We start from the raw sequence: 21,418 nt of genomic DNA on the forward strand, positions 1-21,418 counted from the left end.
ATTTGTTTTGAAAATCATTACCTGTACAGAGGAATTGATATTATCACTGAGAATTTAGTGATGGATTTGACATTAAACAGTCTTCACCGGATTATTTTGCATTTACAACTAAAGACTGTAAAACTGGAATTAAATTTGAATTATTTTGTATTTCTATTTTATAACATTGGAATAAGAATAAATTGTAAATAATGAGTTTTTCGAAAACTTGTTACCTAATATGTACCATATTTTTTACTATTTTTTGATTGAATAAAACAAAAATTTTATCCTTGGTGTGAATTGAACCCCAACCTTCTTGTCAATAGACCACGTCTCTAACTATTACACCAATTCTACATACAATATTTGTTTTCGGAAACAACATACCTACCTTTAGTTTAGTCAAATATTTCAGTTGAGTTATTTTTATTATTAACTAACTTAAAGATTTATAATTTAAAATCGCTACTAATTAATGTTTTTTACTATAATATATCTTAATTTATTCAATCATTTATTCTAACATCAGAAATTATTAAAATAAAATATTTTCGAGGTCATCCGTATAATTATGACTGAAGTCAAATAGCCACGTCTAAAACTATTTTATCTCGTACTATCTCACAACTTAATCTATCTTCTATCCTTTCCTATATTTTGCCGAGTGGTAAGACACTCATCACTATATATATATATATATATATATATATATATATATATATATATATATATATATATATATATATATATATATACAGGGTGAGTCACCACTAACGGGACGGAAGATTACAGCGAAACGGTAAAAGATTTTGAAAAAATTTTAAATGTAGAGTATGTAGGTTGATAACGGCTACATTTTAAAATTATTTTAAAATATACAGGGCATCCCAATAAAGTGCGGCGTATCAAAGTTATATTTTTTCTTATGGAACACCCTGCATTTTATTGGATTTTCTAATTGTCTCCAAAAAATAAGGTATAGTTTCATAAGACTTTCCTATACCTATCTACAGAGTGTTCTGAGTTATGTCGAATTTTCTTAAAATGTAAAACTTTAAACGAGGACTCATTCTTAATTTATTTAAGCAATTCTAATAAAATTACGTATACAACTAAATAGCTGGATATTGGTCGAATGTATTTCATAATTAATTATTAAACATTTATTTACAGGGTGTTCAAAATTTGAAGTTTCATTATTGGATTATTCAATGTGTAATATAAGGCTTATTTTAAATGGAACATCCTGTATATTAATGAATTATTAAATTAAAAAAAAATTTCTCTTTCGAATGATATACGGATGTCCTATAACTAGGACTGATAGTTTTGCCGTAATTTAAAATTTTGTTAAACGGAAATCGATTTTAAATATTTATAATTGTTACTTTCGATTTTTAAACCCATCATATTGACATATTGTTATAAACAAAACCAGTGTAGTTGTAATTACATTTTTTGTAAATAAACTAAAATTTTTATGTCTTTGGATTTGTATTCGTTGGGAATAGGATAATTAGTTTTAAAATATGATGAAAAGAAAATAAAAAAAATTTGTTGAAAATCTGATGTTTTTTAGATTTTCTACGATTCATCACGTGAAAGGCAACTGCGCAAAGGTTACTGTTTTCAAAAATGACGTAAATATTAACGTTATGTTTAATTTTTTGTATTATTTTAAGTAATAAAATAAGTTTAATATTTAAATAAAAATAAAACTGTAAAATATATGTATTTCGTTGAATTCATAATAATAATAATAAGATGTACCTATAACTTCTTACGTGCTTACGAGCACACACTCTTTTTTTGAAAACAATTAAATACATAACGAAACAGAAAGAATTTTAATAAACAAATAATACAAAATGAATAATGAACATAAATAATGTAAAATAATCAAAAACTTAGTATAACTAAAAAATGTTCAGGTATGTAACAGATGTTCAAATTGCTTGCCATCTTGTGCAATACAACAAGCGATTCTATCTTCGAATGATTTACTTACATTATTTAACATAGCAGGAGTTATTGAAGCAAACGCGTTTGTAATTCTTAATTTCATGTCATCTCTAGTAGTAGGAGGTGTAGCATATACAATATTTTTAATATAACCCCACTTAAAAAAATCCATCTTGGTTAGTCCTGGTGACCTAGGGGGCCAATTATATGAACCACATCTACCTATCCATCTGTTTGTAAATTTTCTGTTAAGGTAGTTCCTAACATTACGTGAGAAATGAGCAGGAGCTTCGTCCAACTGGAGCCACATTTTTGTTCGTAGACTAAGTGGAAGGTTCTCAAGCAATGTCCAAAAATCTTGTTTTAAAAAATTTAGGAAATTTGTCCCATTGAGATGTCCATCAAAAAAATACGGGCCGATAACGTACTCGCCCATAATGCCGCCCCAAACATTAACACTCCATCGGTGTTGGCGATCAACAGTACGAAATAAATGTTTATTTTCTGTGTCATAATAATGAAAATTATGTCTATTTACTAGACCATTATTATGAAAAGTCGATTCGTCTGTAAATAATACATTTCTAAAGAAATCAGGATCTTCTCCAACTTTATCTAAAGTCCATAAACAAAAATTTAAACGGTTACCATAATCTTATTCTGTCAAATGCTGGTGAAGTTGAACGTGATACAGATGAAAGTGGTTGGTCTTAATTATTCTACATAAACTAGTTTGACTAATTTCTAATTTAACCGAAATTTTTCTTGTACTAATATTTGGGTTTTCCGTAACAGAAAGCAGGACATAAGTTCGTTAACGTTGTCACCAATAACTGGTTTATTTTTATTTACCTTTTCGTATGCAACATTACCAGTAGCACGAAATCTATTAAGCAATCTCTCAAAAGCTTCCTTTTGTGGGTGTCTTCTATCACGATACTTTTGAGCATAAACTTTAGAAGCTAAGAGACAATTTTCCAAACATTCTAAAATGCAAAGTACCATGTCGACTCTTTCATGGATAGCGTAATTCTTCATTTTTAGGAACAATGAAAGTTAAATATTACACACGAATGTTTATATTTTGACAATTACTAGACCGTAATGTCAGAAAATGACAATGTCATACAATGACATTAACTAACTATATCTTTTGTTTTAAAATCAATATGTATACCGATGAAGAGTTTAAATAATTGTAAATTAAGCAAAAACTATGAGACTTAAGTATAGGACATCTTTATACCATTCAAAAGAGAAAACTTTTTTTAGTATTACGATTAATTAATATCCATGGTGTTCCATTTAAAATAAGCCTTATACTAGATATTGAATAATCCAAAATTGAAACTAAGTTTTTAACACCCTGTAAATAAATGTTTAATAATCAATAATGGAATAAATTTAACCATTACCCAACTATTTCGCTGTAAGAGAAAATTTGTTATAATTACTTAAATAAGTCGAGAATTAGTCTTCTTTAAAAATTTTTTTTGCTTATAATGTAGTAAGTTGTGGTTTATTCTGTATTATTTGTTTTATTAAAATTCTTTCTGATTCGTTGTGCATCAGCAAGTAAAAGTATAAAGTATATACAATTGTTTACAACTCCATTGGTTTCATTTATAACAAATATGTCAAAATGATGGGTTTAAAAATCGGGAGCAACAACTATAAATATTTTAAAATCGAAAAGAAAATTTTAAATTACGCAAAATCTATCACTCCTAGTTATAGGACATTCATATTTTATTCGAAAGTGGAAAATTTTTTTAACATAATAATTCATTAATATACAGGGTGTTCCATTTAAAATAAGCCTTATATTACACATTGAATAATCCAATAATAAAACTATAAATTTTGAACACCCTATAAATAAATGTTAAATAATTAATCATGAAATACATTTAACCAATATCCAACTATTTAGAGGTATAACCAATTTTATTAGAATTTTTTAAATAAGTTAGGAATGAGTCTTCGTTTAAAGCTTTACATTTTAAGAATATTCCGTATAACTCAGAACACTCTGTACATAGGTATAGGGAAGTCTTATGAAACTATACCTAATTTTTTGCTGACAATTAGAAAATAATTAATAGAAAACAAATAATATACCGATTGCGAGAGGGGTTAGGCAAGGATGCGTCTTGTCTCCGACGCTTTTCAACGTGTACTCACAGGTCATATTCAGAAAAGCCTTATGGGAAAGAAAAGAGGGAATAAGAATTGGTGGAGAAATCATAAACACCATGAGATTTGCAGATGACACGGTAATTATGGCTGAGAGTATAGAAGATCTACAAACTTTACTAGATGCAATAAATAGTGAATGCATTCAAATGGGACTTGACATCAACACAGATAAGACCAAATTTATGATAGTATCAAGGAGTCCAATAAATAATGAACAACTAACTCTTGGTGGACAGCAAATAGAGAGAGTGACAAAATATAAATATCTGGGAGCTTACATCAACACAGAATTAGATCCAGACCAAGAGATCCGGGTACGAATAGAAATGGCAAGGGCAGCGTTCTTAAAATTCAAACAATTGTTCTGTGACAAAAATCTGAATATTGCGCTGAGACTGAGGTTTGTTGAATGTTACGTCTGGTCGCAACTATTGTACGGGGTAGAAACATGGACACTAAAAGCGCAAATAGTTAAAAAGATTGAAGCCTTTGAACTTTGGATATACCGGAGAATGTTGAGAATCCCATGGACTGCCAGGGTCACCAATGAGGAAGTGCTGAGAAGAATGGGTCGAGACAAAAAATTGTTGAGAACGATAAAAGTACGCAAGACTGCATACCTTGGACACATACTAAGAAATAATAAATATAGTCTTCTGCAGGTCATCATGCAGGGTAGAGTCGATGGCAAAAAGGGAATAGGTAGAAAGAGGAAGTCATGGCTGCGAAATATTCGAGACTGGACAAACATGACTGTAGACGAATTATTCCACGTTGCAAAAGATAGACAAGCCTTTAAAAATGTGGTCGCCAACCTCCGTTAATGGGGACGGCATAGGAAGAAGAAGAATTAGAAAATGTAATAAAATATAGGGTGTCCCATAAGAAAATATATAACTTTGATACGCCGCACTTTATTGGGACGCCCTGTATATTTCAAAATAATTTTAAAATGTAGCCCTTATCAACCTTCAAACTATAAATTTAAAAATTTTTCAAAATCTTTTACCGTTTCGCTGTAATCTTCCGTCCCGTTAGTGGTGACTCACCCTGTATATATATATATATATATATATATATATATATATATATATATATATATATATATATATATAAACTTTTTTATTTCCTGGGTTTGTCGGTCTGTTGTAAATAAAAACTATTTAACTTTTGCCTAAAACGTTTCGACAAATTCGCCATTTTGAATAAGTACTTTATTTTATTTTATAAACATTACATTTTACAATTAAATTTCATGTTTGCACTTTTAAAAGTTTAACATGAATTAAAAAATTGGTATCTGACATTGATATCTGGCAGATATCTTAAAATAGGACTGGTTCAGGGTCGTATCTTAAATATCTGCCATAGTGCATTTATAAACATCTCAATTTATTATATTATGATGCATATTTGACAGATCTTTGATATCAATCTTATTATTGATAGAATTTAGATCTTTTTTATGTGAATCATCTCCGATATGCATCTTTTGTTGTAATTTTGTTCTTTTTCCAAAATTTGTACATTTTCAAAATCAAAAGAATGGCTGTTTTCTAGAGAATGTTTGGCTAGGAATGTTGTTTAATGCATTGGTTTGTACACCATGTTTGTGTGCAACAACTCTTCTAGTTGAATTACAGTCTTTACAATTTATTTTAGAAATAACATTTGATTGATGGTCTTTATTAACCTTGGGTTTAAATTTTGAAAAATATTTTCCAGATGTTTTTGATGATTTATGTCCAACATTAATATCATACTTTGTCAACATTTTTGACATTTGTTTAGAAAATTCATTAATGTACGGTAAGAATATATCGGGTGGTGAATGGCCAAATGGGCCATAGGAAACTCAAAGGGAAATTCTAAATTGTTGAATTCCTGCTACCCTAATTATTTTACATTAAAAGTCATAAGAAACTATTTGTAGAAGACTGAAATGTGTATTAAAAACGGATGTTAAAATTGTTCTACGAATTAAGCGTACTCCAAAAAAATCGGTTGCCTGTAAAGTCGGTTTTACGGGCGAAGATTTTACGTGACAACGTCTTTTTCTCGGTAGAATATTTATTGATATGAATATTATTAAATTGCACAATAGGAACAAGGAATTGAATGAAAATAAGAATTGCACAAATTTTAACTATAGAAATATATTTTGTTTACTAAAACATTGTACATGTAAACTTAAACTTAACTAATTTCTATTTGAGTGATTTTGTTGAGATTCACCGATTCAACGCGCCTAATTCTCTAGTGCTGTGCGCGCAGCGGACCGATCATGTTTGAGTGGGAGAGAGACGCAAGGCATTCGCCGGTCCGGCGGGCCTCTATCTCGTTCGGTGACTCATCGTAACAGACGTGAGCGGGCGTTACACTTTTCATGAGTGACTCCGAGCCACAACCTAATTTAAGACGTTGTCACGTCAAAAGTGCAAAAATATAATACATTGTTCAGGCCACCCCTCAAGTCAGGCCACACGCGTTACAATAATGTGTATGACATGTTGCGTTTGCTCATGTTGATGCTTCTGATATTTGACAATATTTGAATTGTCAATATTTTTATTTTATGATTAAATTATAAACAGCAAATTTTGATAAATACTACTTACGACTTACTTACTTAAGATTATACAACAATTCAAAGAATTTCAATATAGTTTTACTGTGGTCCTTCTTAAAAATAATTTATGATAATTTCTAAATAGGCCATTTTGTACTAAGCAGTATACTACTCGATTTTAAAATTCTCGTTTAATATTAGCCATAACGCGTGGCGTTATTTATGCACACTCTTCAATAGTTCAAAATTTTTGGTCAGAATAGATTTTTGATGCCTCCAGATAAAATAATCGTTTGGAGCTAGATCCCCGATCTCGGGGTCGCTTAATATTACAGTCAAATCCAATCAAACAATTATTAAAGCTGTTTTTAAGGAATTGCTTAACCTCCCGGTTATTGTGCGCAAGGCATCCATTCATTTGAAAGCAAATTTCTTCTTCATCTGGAACTATTTTTGCAATTCTGGATAAAATCTCTTCTTGTAGCAAGTCAAAACTTTTTTGAATTTAAATTTTTCTTATAGAAAGATGGTCCAATAATATTGTGTCTAAATATTCCTAACCAGACATTTACTTTTCGACCATAGTCGGTATGGCTTTCAATAATATCCTCAGACTTTCTTTTCGACCAAATCCTATAATTTTAAACATTTGGTTCATTATTTAATGTAAATGTAAATTTATAAATAAACAAAATGTTTTTTAAAAATTTTCTGCATTAGCCCTCTCTAAAATTTCATAACAAATTTCCGCTCAACAGCTCCTTCTCTTAGTTCCTGATGACATTGAACTATATGACCGGAATTTATTCCTTTTCAAAATTTTTAAGGCCGTGGAATTATAAATATTAAACTGGTCTGCAGTGGTCCGAGAACTTATTCTAGGATTTTCTACAACTGCCTCTTGTCAAAATTTTGTAAAATCCTTTGAATTGTTGAATGACTTGGAATTGGTCTATTGGGATATCTTACGCTAAATAAAGAACTGACACAAAATAAAAATTTTGGCAATTCAAATATTGTCAAATATCAGAACCATCGATATGAACAAACGCAACATGTCACACATTTTTGCACCGCGTGTGGCCTGACTTCAAGGGGTGGCCTGAAAAATGTCTTGCAAAATTTTGAAATACGTTTAATTCGTAGAGCAATTTTAACATGTGTTTTCGATACATATTTCAGTCCTCTACAAATAGTTTTTCTTTACTTTTGGTGTAAAATAATTAGGGAAGCAGGAATTCAACAATTTAGAATTTCACATTGAGTTTCCTATGACCCGTTTGACGATTCCCCACCCTGTATAGTATTTGTTTGAGTTAGTAACAATATTATTATTGCTGGGTATAGTTTTAGTTTGTTTTGGTTTGTTAATGGAATGGTACCCTGGCGGCAGATATGAGGGGCAGAAAATTTTGAAAAGTTCATAAAATAGAAAAAGTAAAATTTTTCAAAATAATAATAGCACTGTCTATATTGTATAATTGTATTTGATTTTGTTGTACAATTTATCAGCTTTATTATATTGACACTATACACCAAATATTACCTTCACTATGAGACACATTTAAAACAACTTTCACACTTCAATGTTTTTCTCCATTGTGCGATATAATATGACGTTTCATAGCCTCTAACCGAGTAAACTGCTTAAAACAAATTTCACACTTATAAGGTTTTTCTCCAGTGTGCGTTCTTATATGACGTCTCAAATGCGCTGCTTCGCTAAACTGCTTAAAACAAATGTCACACTTGTAAGGTTTTTCTCCAGTGTGCCTTCTTATATGATTTTTCAAATATCGTGCTCCGCTAAACTGCTTAAAACAAATTTCACACTCGTAAGATTTTTCTCCAGTGTGTATTCTTAAATGTCTCAAAAAATTGCCTTTCAGAGAAAACTGCTTAAAACAAATCTTACACTTGTGAGGTTTTTCTCCAGTGTGCAATCTCAAATGTGTATTCAAATGCCATTGACGAGAAAATTGCTTCAAACACATTTCACACTTGTAAGGTTTTTCACCAGTGTGCGAACTCAAATGTGATTTTAAATTACCTTTTCTAGCAAACTGTTTTAAACAAATTTCGCACTTGTAAGGTTTTTCTCCAGTATGCACTCTCAAATGTTTTTTCAAATTACCTGCTTGTATAAATTGCTTAAGACAAATTTCGCACTTGTAAGGTCTTTGTCCACTTGTAACTTTGATATTTTGATTTAATGCTTTACCTTCAACATGTGGACTAGTATAATCTCTGTTGTAAGATGAATGTTCAATAAGTGGTTCGATAATTACCATTTCGTTTTGGAGATAACCTAAAATACAAACTAACTATAATATAAAACATCTGAGAATAAGCGAAAATGAATGTAAAACCAAAGAAATGCAATAATTAAATTAACATAATAAAATTTGAGACAGAAGTGTAGTAAAAGATATAAATATGTTTTAACGCTTGTGTTTCGGTCTTTTGTATGCGTAATACTCAGACCCCTTGCCGTTTAATGCATACCTCAATGCATTCAATATAACATCGGTGATACGGCAATACGTCCTATGTCAAAAATTAAGAATTTTCAGGAGAGGCAAAAAACGTGATATTTGAAAAACTCTTCAAAACTGTTATATTATTGTGTGGTATTATCTTACTTTTTGGGATATATTGAAAATAATAATACCTATATTTAAGACATTAATGTGGAAAGAGTTAGGACCACATAGAACGTATTGCTATAAGTAGACATTACACATCATATTTAACACTGAGGTAACTATGGAGTTCGTTAAATCTAGATTATTGGATAAAGAACTGAAAAAATTTGATAAAAACAAATCACCTAATATAAACAATGAGGCAGCATTCAAAGTAAGTGAGACTAAATGCTTTAAATGTGGTAAAATGGGCCCTAAATCACATGAGTGTAGAAACAGAACTTCTAACCGGAGTAGATGAAGTAGTAGTTCCAGAAGACATGGATTTTATAGAAGTGCCAATACAAATAGAAGTAACTCTGAGCATGCTGGTTATGTAGAAAAAGAATTAGGTTTTATTTCGATAAATTGCATTAATAAAGTTGAAAACCAGAAAACGTCCAGTGGTGTTAATAGTGGTGAAGAAATGATGCAAAATGAAGAGACAGTTTATCCTGCAATAAACTGTGGGACACTTAATGAGGTAAATTTTGTTTTAGATTCAGGTTTTACACAAAATTTTTTATCAGATAAACTTGTGGACTATATGATTGATGTAACAAATTTGGATAAAACAAGTTTTGTACAAATTGCAGATGGTTACAAATTAAAATCAACTAAAAAAGGTAAACTTAGAGGAATGTATAACGGAACGAAAGTAAGTATTAAAGCTAAGTTCAGATGATCGGGTGTGAACGCGCGAATAAAGATGCAGAGTAGTCATATACAAATGTTTAATATGGTCGCGCGTAAACTTGCGATCGCGCACGATTGTCTTTGCTCGTCGCCAGTATCTTGATTCGCGCGTAATTTGCGCGACGTCGCGCGTATTGAAGTACAACATGGTCGATGGACGATGATTTTAACACCGACTTGTTTACCGATGAAGTAGAAAAAAGACCAGCCATATGGAACTTGAATTCGAAGGAATATTCTAATAAAATACTGAAGAAACGGGCTTGGGAACAACTAGTTTTGATTTTTTGAAATAATGGTGACACTGAAGAGAAAAAAAAATTTAGGTAAGAATAACATTTATTTATTTTTACTTTAAATATTATTACAAAAGTAATATTGTTTAGACCATACCATCCTGCCAGTCTAGCCTTCCGTCATTTACAAAGTAATCTGTAAATGCAGTTCGAACTTTATCTGCATCTCGAATTGCGCGCCCAGTGTGTGCAACAATAGTGTGGCATGAACTGTATCCTCGTGTGTGATACCATCTTTAATTCTGACAAAGTTGTGCAAGACGCAAATAGCTTTAACAATGTTTTCAGCAAAGTCAAGTTTAACGTCTATGGGTCGGTGCAAAATTCGACATTTGTTGCACATAATTCAAAGCGTGCATTCAACATATCTTCGAGTTAACCATACGGCCTCATTAAATTTTCCATCATAGCAAAAGCTTCATCTGCCACCCTAACATGTTGTAACTTATTAACGCAGTTATTTGTTATCGATTTGGGTTCAGGAATATTTAATGCCTTTTCAGTGAGTTTTTTGTATAATGTGCTTTCTTTGAAAATTCCTGAGTCACTATCTTTACCATACGCTCCAGCCTCGACCCATATAAAGCAGTAATTAGCGTCACATAAAGCCATTAGCACCAATGAAAAAAAAAATGTTTAAAATTATAGTACATTGATCCGGAGTTTGGAGGCTGAATTAATCGAATGTGCTTTCCGTCCAATGCACAGATGCAATTAAGAAAATAAACTTTTTGACTTTATGGCTTTAAATATACATGATTTAGATAAAACTAGTTTAGTAGACACAATTGGTATAGACGCTTAGGCCATTTGAATCTTTAGGCTTAAAAATTTTACAAGTTGTATTCAGGGTAAAAGTACAAGACGAAGCTTTTATAGTAAACAAAAGAAAAGCAAAAGAATTGGTGATTTAATACATTTAGATATAGCAGGGCCAGTTGCTAATCCTACTTTAGATGGAGAAAAATACTTTCAGGTATTAGTTGATGATTTCTCACATTTCACAGTAGTTAAATTGCTAAGATATAAAAGTGAAGCTGAAGATAATGTTCTTGATTTTATAAATTTAATTGAAACTAAAAATAATGTTAAAATTAAGAGTATCAGACTAGATAATCGGTGTGAATTCTCATCATATAAATTTAAAAATATTTGTAAAAAATGGATATTGAGTTGCAATATACTCAACCATACACACCACAGCAAAATGGTACCTCTGAAAGAATGAATCGTACATTGATAAATAAAGTTAAAGTCAAACTAGCAGAAACTAACTTGCCTAAACATTTATGTGGTGAAGCAATGAGATATTCAGCTTATGCATTGAACAGGAGTCCTACAACAGCTAATAGTGTTAAAACACCAGCTCAGATATGGTATGGTGAGAATAATATTAATCATCTTAGAGTTTTTGGTTCTAAAGCATGGAGTGTCATTCTTCCAAAGCCGAATAAATTTGATATTAGAACAACAACAACAATAATGGTAGATTATTCTAATTCAGGATATAGATTGCGGGATTGTAAAAATAACAAAATAATTAAATCTACAGATGTTATTTTTGATGAAAAACAAGTTAAACATAAAGATAGTGTAACTGATGATGTTAATGATAACAGAAAACATCAAACAGTTTGGATAAAAAATGAAGGAAATTCTGAAGGTACTGAAGATGGAAGCAACAAAAATGAAAAGTTTAGCTGAAAACGAAGAATTAATTAGAAACGAAATAGAAAGTAATGAAGAGGATCCCATATGTACTAGAAGAGGAAGAGAAGTAAAATTACCAGAACATTTTAACCAATACGAGTTATATTCAGCTTATTGCTTCCTACCATTGAATGGTGAGCCAGAGATGTTTGAAGAAGCACAGAAAAATGGAGAGTGGAATAATGCAATTAATCAAGAACTGGAGTCATTGGTAAACCTAAACACTTGGACATCAGTTAATTTACCTGATCACAAAAAGATTATAGATACAAGGTGGGTTTTTAATAATAAAAACGATGGAACACATAAAGCAAGGTTGGTTGCAAAGGGGTTTTCAAGTGCAGGAGGAAAATGCACCAAAATCAACCTATGCACATGTGGCAGAATGAGCACAGTGAGAATTTTGCTGGCTCATGCACTGCAAAGAAATTGGAAAATGTATCAACTTGATGTGCCCACAGCTTTCTGAAATGGAAAACTTAATTCAGAAATATATATTTATCCTTCACAAGAACTAATAATAGGCAGAGGAAAGGTTTTAAAATTAAATAGAGCGCTATATGGTTTAAATAATCACCAAAATGCTGGAATCACACTTTTAATTGTAACAGAGAATGGATTTATTAGATCTAAACATGATTTTTGTCTATATATATACACACATATATATATATATATATATATATATATATATATATATATTATTATGATTGTTTATTTTGACTTTAATCTTAGTTTATTGAGCCAATAAAAAAATATAACTTATTTGTTATCAAAAGTAAAATAAACTCCTTATATTACCTGTGTTCGATGGATTCAAAGATTTTCTAGTTGTCTTTTATCGGGATAGAGAAGAAAGATAAGAATAAAAAAATATTATATTACAAAAATTTACGTTTCTTTATTTTATATGAACGAATAAAACAATTATCCAAGTCTGTCGTTATCTTATCAATCAGAAAAAAAAAATAAATCAAATTTTTATAATAATAAGATTTTACATCTACATACATTTATATTTATATTTATATTTATAAGTGAAAATCAATTTTACTTAAATTTTTCTTTACTTGAAACAAGAAACAACAAAACTTTAAACTTTTGATTAGCCTAACAAAACCTCAGTTCTTAAATTTGAATGCTAATGACCATGATGTCAAACCGATCCTTCACAGATATAAAATTCAATTGTACAAACACTGACAGCTTATTTTCTTATTGAGTTGTATGTTGGCACATACCCAGAAAAGTCCAGTCTCCTCAACGATGTGATCTCCCCTCTTTGGCACCTCGGCTCCTTCCTAACGTCTCTGCAAACCTCCTGCAGACTACACAAAAACACCTGATTCACTTCTCCAAAAACTCAGCTACTTATTTATGACACAAGGACCTCCTTTTGTCAACTTGATGCCGTAAAACTACTTTCACATATACTTCACAAAATGCCCACGGTGGATACAAGGACCTCTTTTAATCTACTTGTTATCTCCTTCTGCAAAACTATTCACTTCTTTTTACACTGCCGGTCTCCAAACTCACGAACCACACTCTATCTTGAGACAAACGACTGTTTTCTTTCGATGACCAAATTATCACTAACTTCTCCGGTCTCATGATCGGCTCACAAATTCCCATTTAAAAACGACCGTCCAATCAAAAGCTCAAATTGTGTTTACCATGATTTTGGAAAAGCCTAATTTCGGTTTCAGAGAAAAACTAAATAGCTTACTTTAAAATTGGTTTTGTCAATACACAATTTATACATATTTCAAAAGATTAGAATATGGTCATTTAATACTCGACTATACAAACAATGAAAAGATTAACTTACAGGTAAAATGTTTTCTAATTCTAAACAAAGGTTTTTTGATAATTTTGTTTGAAACGGAAATTGCCAAACAAATTTCTATTTTTATCTACACTAAATCTTATCTTAAATTACTATATACATTTTGTTTATAATGATGTCTTAAAATTTTATTCCGATGGATCTTTTTATTTATTTTTTTCTTTGGTTGGGAAAGAAAAAGTATGACAATATATATATATATATATATATATATATATATATATATATATATATATATATATATATATTTGGAATATATTCAATGGTTGAATAGCAGAGGTTTTATCGGTCAATAATTGGCAAATAAAATTCGTCAACTACTTTATTGATTTATTCGAATACGTTTCGCTTTTATTTTTAAAAGCATCATCAGTTCACTACAAATAAAAAAGATTTTAGAATATAAGTAAACAAACCAACAGGGTTCATACTTACAAAAACAATTTGTAGGGTTTTTTTATAGATGTTATAAAAACTTTACCATAACTTAACATTAAAGATTAAAAACTAAACGAGAGAAACGAAACAAAAAAATACAAGTAAAACTGTAAGAACATTAGTTCATTTAATTTTAACCGATGGCTTCATTTGTATGTTGGTTTAAGCTCTTTCGAGGGTCAAACCACACTAATCTTTTCGGTTGTTTTAAATCAGCTCTAGGATGTCATAATTTTCACATGTGGCTTGTTGTCGTCCATGTGTTTCTTTGGAATGCATGGTGCGGATTACGATTCTTAAGGGAATTAGCAAGCGGAACAGGGACGGACCTTTTTTTAAAAAAAGGATTCATTTATTCCTTTTTCTTTAAAAAACAAACAAACTATGGGATTGAAGTTACTGTCTTGTAAGGGGTTTTTTTATTTATTTTGTATGATGAGGGAGTGATATATCTGACTCAAGTTGTCGATGTCGGTTCTCTTATTTAGGGAGGATGGATGTTTAAGAATTTGACACATTTCAAGGATGGATCGCTTATGATTTTGTTGTTTGCACAGTATTTTGGTTTTCGTGAAGTCGATACTGTGTTTGGTTGAAATGGCATGATGTGCAAGGGCACGAGATGGTTTAGAAATCCTAATGTCGCTTTTGTGGGACGTTAGTCGACCTTGAAGGGAGCGGCTGGTCTGGCCAATGTAGCAGGAGTTGCACTCTGCACAGGGTACTTGATAGACGACATTAGTTTGTTGCAGACCTGTGCAGAGTGCAACTCCTGCTACATTGGCCAGACCAGCTGCTCCCTTCAAGGTCGACTAACGTCCCACAAAAGCGACATTAGGATTTCTAAACCATCTCGTGCCCTTGCACATCATGCCATTTCAACCAAAAACAGTATCGACTTCACGAATACCAAAATACTGTGCAAACAACAAAATCATAAGCGATCCATCCTTGAAATGTGTCAAATTCTTAAACATCCATCCTCCCTAAATAAGAGAACCGACATCGACAACTTGAGTCAGATATATCACTCCCTCATCATACAAAATAAATAAAAAAACCCCTTACAAGACAGTAACTTCAATCCCATTTTTCTTTCCAAATTTCTTCTTTTTTTTTTGTTTGTTTTTTTAAAGAAAAAGGAATAAATGAATCCTTTTTAAAAAAAAGGTCCGTCCCTGTTCCGCTTGATAATTCCCTTAAGAATCGTAATCTGCACCATGCATTCCAAAGAAACACATGGACGACAACAAGCCACATGTGAAAATTATGACGAGCTGATCCAAAACAATCGAAAAGATTAGTGTGGTTTGACCCTCGAAAGAGCTTAAACCAACGTTCAAATGAAGCCATCGGTTAAAATTAAATGAACTAATGTTCTTACAGTTTTACTTGTAATTTTTGTTGCGTTTCTCTCGTTTAGTTTTTAATCTTTAATGTTAAGTTATCGTAGAGTTTTTATAACATCTATAAAAAAAACCCTACAAATTGTTTTTGTAAGTATGAACCCTGTTGGTTTGTTTACTTATATTCTAAAATCTTTTTTATTTGTAGTGAACTGATGATGTTTTTAAAAATAAAAGCGAAACGTATTCGAATAAATCAATAAAGTAGTTGACGACTTTTATTTGCCAATTATTGACCAATAAAACCTCAGCTATTCAACCATTGAATATATTCCAAATTTAATCAAGGGTCGTATTTTTTGCTATATATATATATATATATATATATATATATATATATATATATATATATATATATATATATATATATATATATATATATAGAGAGAGAGAGAGAGAGAGAGAGAGAGAAAAGGAGTACGACCGTCAATCCAAAATAAACTAAGGTACACTCGAAGAGTGGTGGGTTTTTCGGTCAAAGTGGAGAAATAAAAGACAAAGAAGGTGGCTACTTCATCTATTTATGAAGACGTTTCGCTTTCTGCTCAGAAAGCATCATCAGTTCATCTAAAAAGAACAATATGAAACCAAACATCCATAGAGAAGTTACAACAAAAGTGTGTTACCTTACAAAGATATGTAGCAGTCAGTGATGTTAAAAATATGAAAAAATATATGACAAAAAAAATAGATGAAGTAGCCACCTTCTTTGTCTTTTATTTCTCCACTTTGACCGAAAAACCCACCACTCTTCGAGTGTACCTTAGTTTATATATATATATATATATATATATATATATATATATATATATATATATATATATATACTTATGATTGTTTATGTGGACGATATAATATTAACAGGACTTCAACAAAAAATAAAAGAAACAATAGATATTTTGAAAAACAACTTTTGTGCCAACAACCTGGGTGAAGTGAATAACTTTTTAGGAATGACAATATTAAGAGAAAGTGGTAATCTCACATTAGGACAGTCCAAAATGATATCAAAGGTACTGAGTTTATTTGGTATGAGTGATTGTAAAGGTATCGCATCACCAATGGAAACAAATTTTCAGATAGATTACACTCTAGAGGTACCTAATTGATGTTCCTTATAGGAAACTTATAGGTAGTCTTATGTATATAGCAACTACATCTAGACCTAATATTATTTTCACCATTTCATATCTCAGTAGAGAACTTTATAAACCAACACAACAAACTTGGAAACCAGGAAAAAGAGTACTGCGATATTTGAAAGAGACACAAAATTTGTGTCCTGTCGCAATGTCTCAGTCTTTTGAAAATTCTAAATGTGCCAAGCACATTGACATTAAAGAACATTATATAAAAGATTTAGTTTCAAAACGATTGATATGTATCAATTATATTTGCTCTGAAAATAATCTTGCAGATATATTGACAACACCTTTATCAAAAGAAAAATTTTGCCATCTAAGGTCTTTGTCAAATGTTTCTTAACTGATGTAAAATTATTATAAGAATATTTTTTGATTGTTTAGATTTAAGCGAATTTTCCTCCTATGTAATGTATCAAATCGAGGAGGAGCGTTAAGTATAGGTTGGCTACAGTGTACTTATGACTTACGTGAAAGTCAATGAGTATAATAATTGTAAGCAAGACAATATGGTTGTTCTAAATAATAAAGAAATAATCCATTAATAATTTACTTATTTTGTCATTTATAAAGTAAATATTGAAAACTTAAAAAAGCAATAATTTGTCCAATCTTTAAAGAAGGGGACTTATTGCCAGAAAATTATCGGCCAGTCTCACTACTGCCAATTACTTCGAAAACTGTGGAAAAGTGCATGGTATTACAAATAGTAGATTTCTTTGAAGTCAATGGTATGTTTCTTAGACCATTAAAGCTTATAGACACGCCTTATGCTATACCCACCGTTTCAAAGAGTGCAGCAAACATAAATTGCTTTGCGCAGCTATGCATGACGTCAGTTTATGGCAGAAAACGTTAGAAACTAGAAATGCTTATAGGTATTTGCAAATTTTTTATAAGTATTAAGTTCCAATTTAAAACTTTTTCAATACATTATTTTTTTTTTAATTATCATATTATCTTTCAGTGCATTTAATTGTACGCAGTGAGACAAAAAGGGGACAGATATATCATTTAATTGGTAAAAAAAATTCATAAATTAAACTTGGAAAACCTACCAGAAATTTAGCATCCAAAATGTTTAAAATAGAAACATATATGAGAGTCTTATATAATTTTTATTTTATAATTACGTTAAAAATTGAAGGATAAAGTAAATAAATTGTTTTAGATTTCCTAAAGATTCATCATTGCAAAAAAATTGATTATAGTGGTGCGCCGTGAAAATTTTAAACCATCAAATAGTTCTAAAATTTGCTCCAAGCATTTCACGGCGGATTCGTTTATTACTAGCGGATGGAGTTCAAAAAACAACTCAAAAAAGAATGCTGTACCCAGCATTTTCGATTTTCCAAACTGTTTAATTAAGCTAGTTAAAACTAGAAAATTTTCATTAAAAAAAGAAACTGTCTCAGACAAAACAACAGGCTCTAAAAGTGAAAATATAAATATAACAACGAGTGAACCTACTACCATAAAGACTCCAGTAGAAATTCTAGAGGAAACTACCTTAGAAAAAACCTTCATTGAAAAAGCGAAGACATTATCTTGGTGACTTTGTTGAACAAGAATCATCTAACAGAGATCAGGAATATAAAGTGGTAGTAAATAAATTATTTCAAAAAAAAAACAAACAAATCAAAATGTTGCAACAACAAAATAGAAGGCTTGTTAAAAAAGTTAATACGTTAAAATCTTTACTAGAACATCTTAAATAAATAATATAAAAATCTAATAAAGATAATTTATTTTCAATAATAATAATAATAATAAAACTTCAATAATAATGTCAATAGACTTAAAAGTAAGTTAACAAACCTATTTTATTTTTTGGTCAATAAATAGATTTATATACATAATTTTTTGCCCTAAAATGAAACTTCCATCCACAAGTAAAATTTCTATCCTTTAAATTTATTTTGAATTTATTTTTACAAAATTACTTTAATTCAAAACTGATTTATCTTCCATATCTTTTACAAAATATTGCAGTTTTATTAAAATCCATCTAAAGTTAGGTAATTTTATTAGGACTTTTTGAAAAATCCAATCAAATGTTAGAGATCTTGTCATATTGTGACGTCACTTGCGCAGAAGGTGTTTTCTTCAACGATTCGGTACAAGGCTTGTCTATAAGTTTTAATGGTAAAGTTGTAATGGTATGTTTTCTGAATGTCAATATGGTTTTTGCAAAAATAAAAATACAGTCTTAGGTAGGTAAAATATTGTATATTGGAGTCATTTCACAAGCTTCAATTTAACTCAGGCCTTATGTGTGACTTAAGCAATGCTTTTGACTTGGTCAACCATGAAATCCTCCTGCAGAAATTAGAAAAATATAACTTTTGTTCTGAGAGTATTGAGCTCATAAAATCATATCTGAAAGATAGGGTACAGGTTGTGAGGGTAGGTGGGGTGTTGTCCTCAGAGAGTGTGTTAAATATTGGAGTACCTCAGGGTTCAATTCTGGGCCCTATATTATTTTTGATTTATATAAACGATTTTTTAAATAGTAACAAGCTGGAATACTTCGGTCACATTATGAGACCCTGAAAAATATGATCTTTTACATCTGATCATTCAGGAAAAGATCCAAGGTAATCGTGGTCCTGGTAGAAGAAGAACCTCATGGCTGAAAAATCTAAGGCAATGGTATGGAAAATCAACTACATCGTTATTTAGAGCTGCTGTCAATAAAGTTAGGATAGCGAATATGGTAGCCAACATGATATCCAACGATCAATAACAGTCATTTAACTAAAAAAAGAAATAGTTTTATATTTTTATAAGACTTGGGACATTTTTCACATTTACGAAAAGTGAAGATAGCTTCAAAAGGGTTTGACAAAATGAAATTTTGGTGTTTGGCAGTGTTGAAATTTACATTACAAATGAAACATATGCAATCAAAAGCAATAAGAAATTTAAAAACTAAATGCTTAACAATTACCAAAAAAGAAAAAGTAAATAGATTTAAAACAGTTTTTAAGATTAAATAGTAAAATATCAGTATAAATAATAATTTCTAAATAATAACTTATAATTTCGGAAATTTTCATTAATTTTTTCACCTTTTCCACCTTTTAAAGATTTTTTGAAGTTTTGTTTTTATAGTTTCCGAAACAAAAATAAAAAGCCCTTTTTCACTTTTCTGACTTATTCCAAAAAAATGGCAAAAAAGCCTTTTTGGGGTTTTCCGGATTTTTACCTTACCTGTTTGGCTGGTAAAAAAGTTTTTCCTAATTATACTACTTCTAATATGGGAGGACTCCAATATATGTTACTAACCTTTTTCAGTTGTTTGGTTTTCTTCTAATGGATTAAATTTATTCCCATGTTGTTCTATTTTAGGATTTATAGGATGTTCCTTTAAATCTAAATAATCATATGTATCATGTGTACTTTGCCTCTTGGATTCCTCCTTAATTTCACATTTGAAGCCATCCAAAAGAGCATCATCCAGGTGATTATACTCTATTTCTACTTTGCATGTTTCCTGGCTAATTTCTTGTTTTACTTCCATTTGATCACACTTAATGAAAAAAGTATAGAGAAAGATTGCCGCGCCGGGCGCCGGTAAACCTGGTACCTGGTCACAGACCACTGAGGTTAGGTGATCTGTGAACCTGGTGAAGTTAGCTTAGCTACAAATTATGACAAATGAACATGAACCGTCAAATTTGCGTTTGCGATATTGCCATATCCTTATTATGTATATGTTTTATGCCTCCAATATGCTTTGAAACAGTACATTATTTTTATTATATTATTTTATGGAATCGGGTATTTTTTTAAATTTATATAAAACACGAACGAATGAATATTTGTTTCTTTTGATATTAGTTTCAGATAGTTATAACTCAGAGTTGCTTCCATAAAGTCCTCGTAGACACACCGTCTCAGGACTTGCAACTTCAACGTGGAGTCATATGTCGCCATGTTACCTAATCCAACGCCCAACGGTAACTTTAACATCTTAAGTATTTATAAGATATAATGTCGAACAAATGTAACTAATTATTTGTTAACGGGTTTTTACCCATATATTTAGTGGCTACATTCATGTACTCCTATGAGATCATATCGTATATAGACACCGATGATGGAATGATGTATTCCGAAAACGTTCTGTCTAACACAGCCCGTTTGGGTTTTTAAATATATACCTTTTACAAAGGATTTTAATTAATTTTTTAATATATGGTATACAGCCAAATACAGGAACGTAGATTCCTTGTGGAGAATAGTTTACTCCGACGGAAGTTGCTATAATTTTAAGGTAGAAAATGATATGCGAAAACTTCTTAATAAAAACATTTACGAGCATAACTCGGATATTGACGAGATCTAATGGTTAATTTTTTTATCATTCAGTGTTGTGTTTTGTTTTACCATATTTTTAGGTTTAGTTTTGATTTCAGTTAGTGTTTTTGAAGTTTATTTAGGTTAATTTTTTAATAAAAATTATGTTTTTAAAAATTTTGT

At 30.5% G+C, this 21,418-nt stretch overlaps 1 protein-coding gene across 1 annotated transcript; it reads right to left on the reverse strand.

Annotated features, from left to right (window-relative positions):
- Positions 1-8,182: 8,182 nt before the first annotated feature.
- LOC140449402 (uncharacterized) lies at positions 8,183-20,562 on the reverse strand. Its single transcript, XM_072542560.1, has 2 exons — positions 20,222-20,562; positions 8,183-9,020 (listed from the first exon to the last, which is right to left on the reverse strand). Exons 1-2 carry the CDS (start codon positions 20,454-20,456, stop codon positions 8,296-8,298), a joined length of 960 nt encoding a protein of 319 aa, XP_072398661.1. The 5' UTR covers positions 20,457-20,562; the 3' UTR covers positions 8,183-8,295.
- Positions 20,563-21,418: the final 856 nt, after the last annotated feature.

Source organism: Diabrotica undecimpunctata, chromosome 9 (genome assembly GCF_040954645.1).
Source record: "Diabrotica undecimpunctata isolate CICGRU chromosome 9, icDiaUnde3, whole genome shotgun sequence".
Classification (NCBI taxonomy): domain Eukaryota; kingdom Metazoa; phylum Arthropoda; class Insecta; order Coleoptera; family Chrysomelidae; genus Diabrotica; species Diabrotica undecimpunctata.

Bases quoted from the DNA above. Each gene is read 5' to 3' on its own strand.
- LOC140449402 (XM_072542560.1), bottom strand. From the start codon at position 20,456: ATGGAAGTAAAACAAGAAATTAGCCAGGAAACATGCAAAGTAGAAATA. The intron at 9,021-20,221 runs GTTAGTAACATA...TTTGTATTTTAG, and splicing joins AAACCAAACAACTGAAAAAG to GTTATCTCCAAAACGAAATG.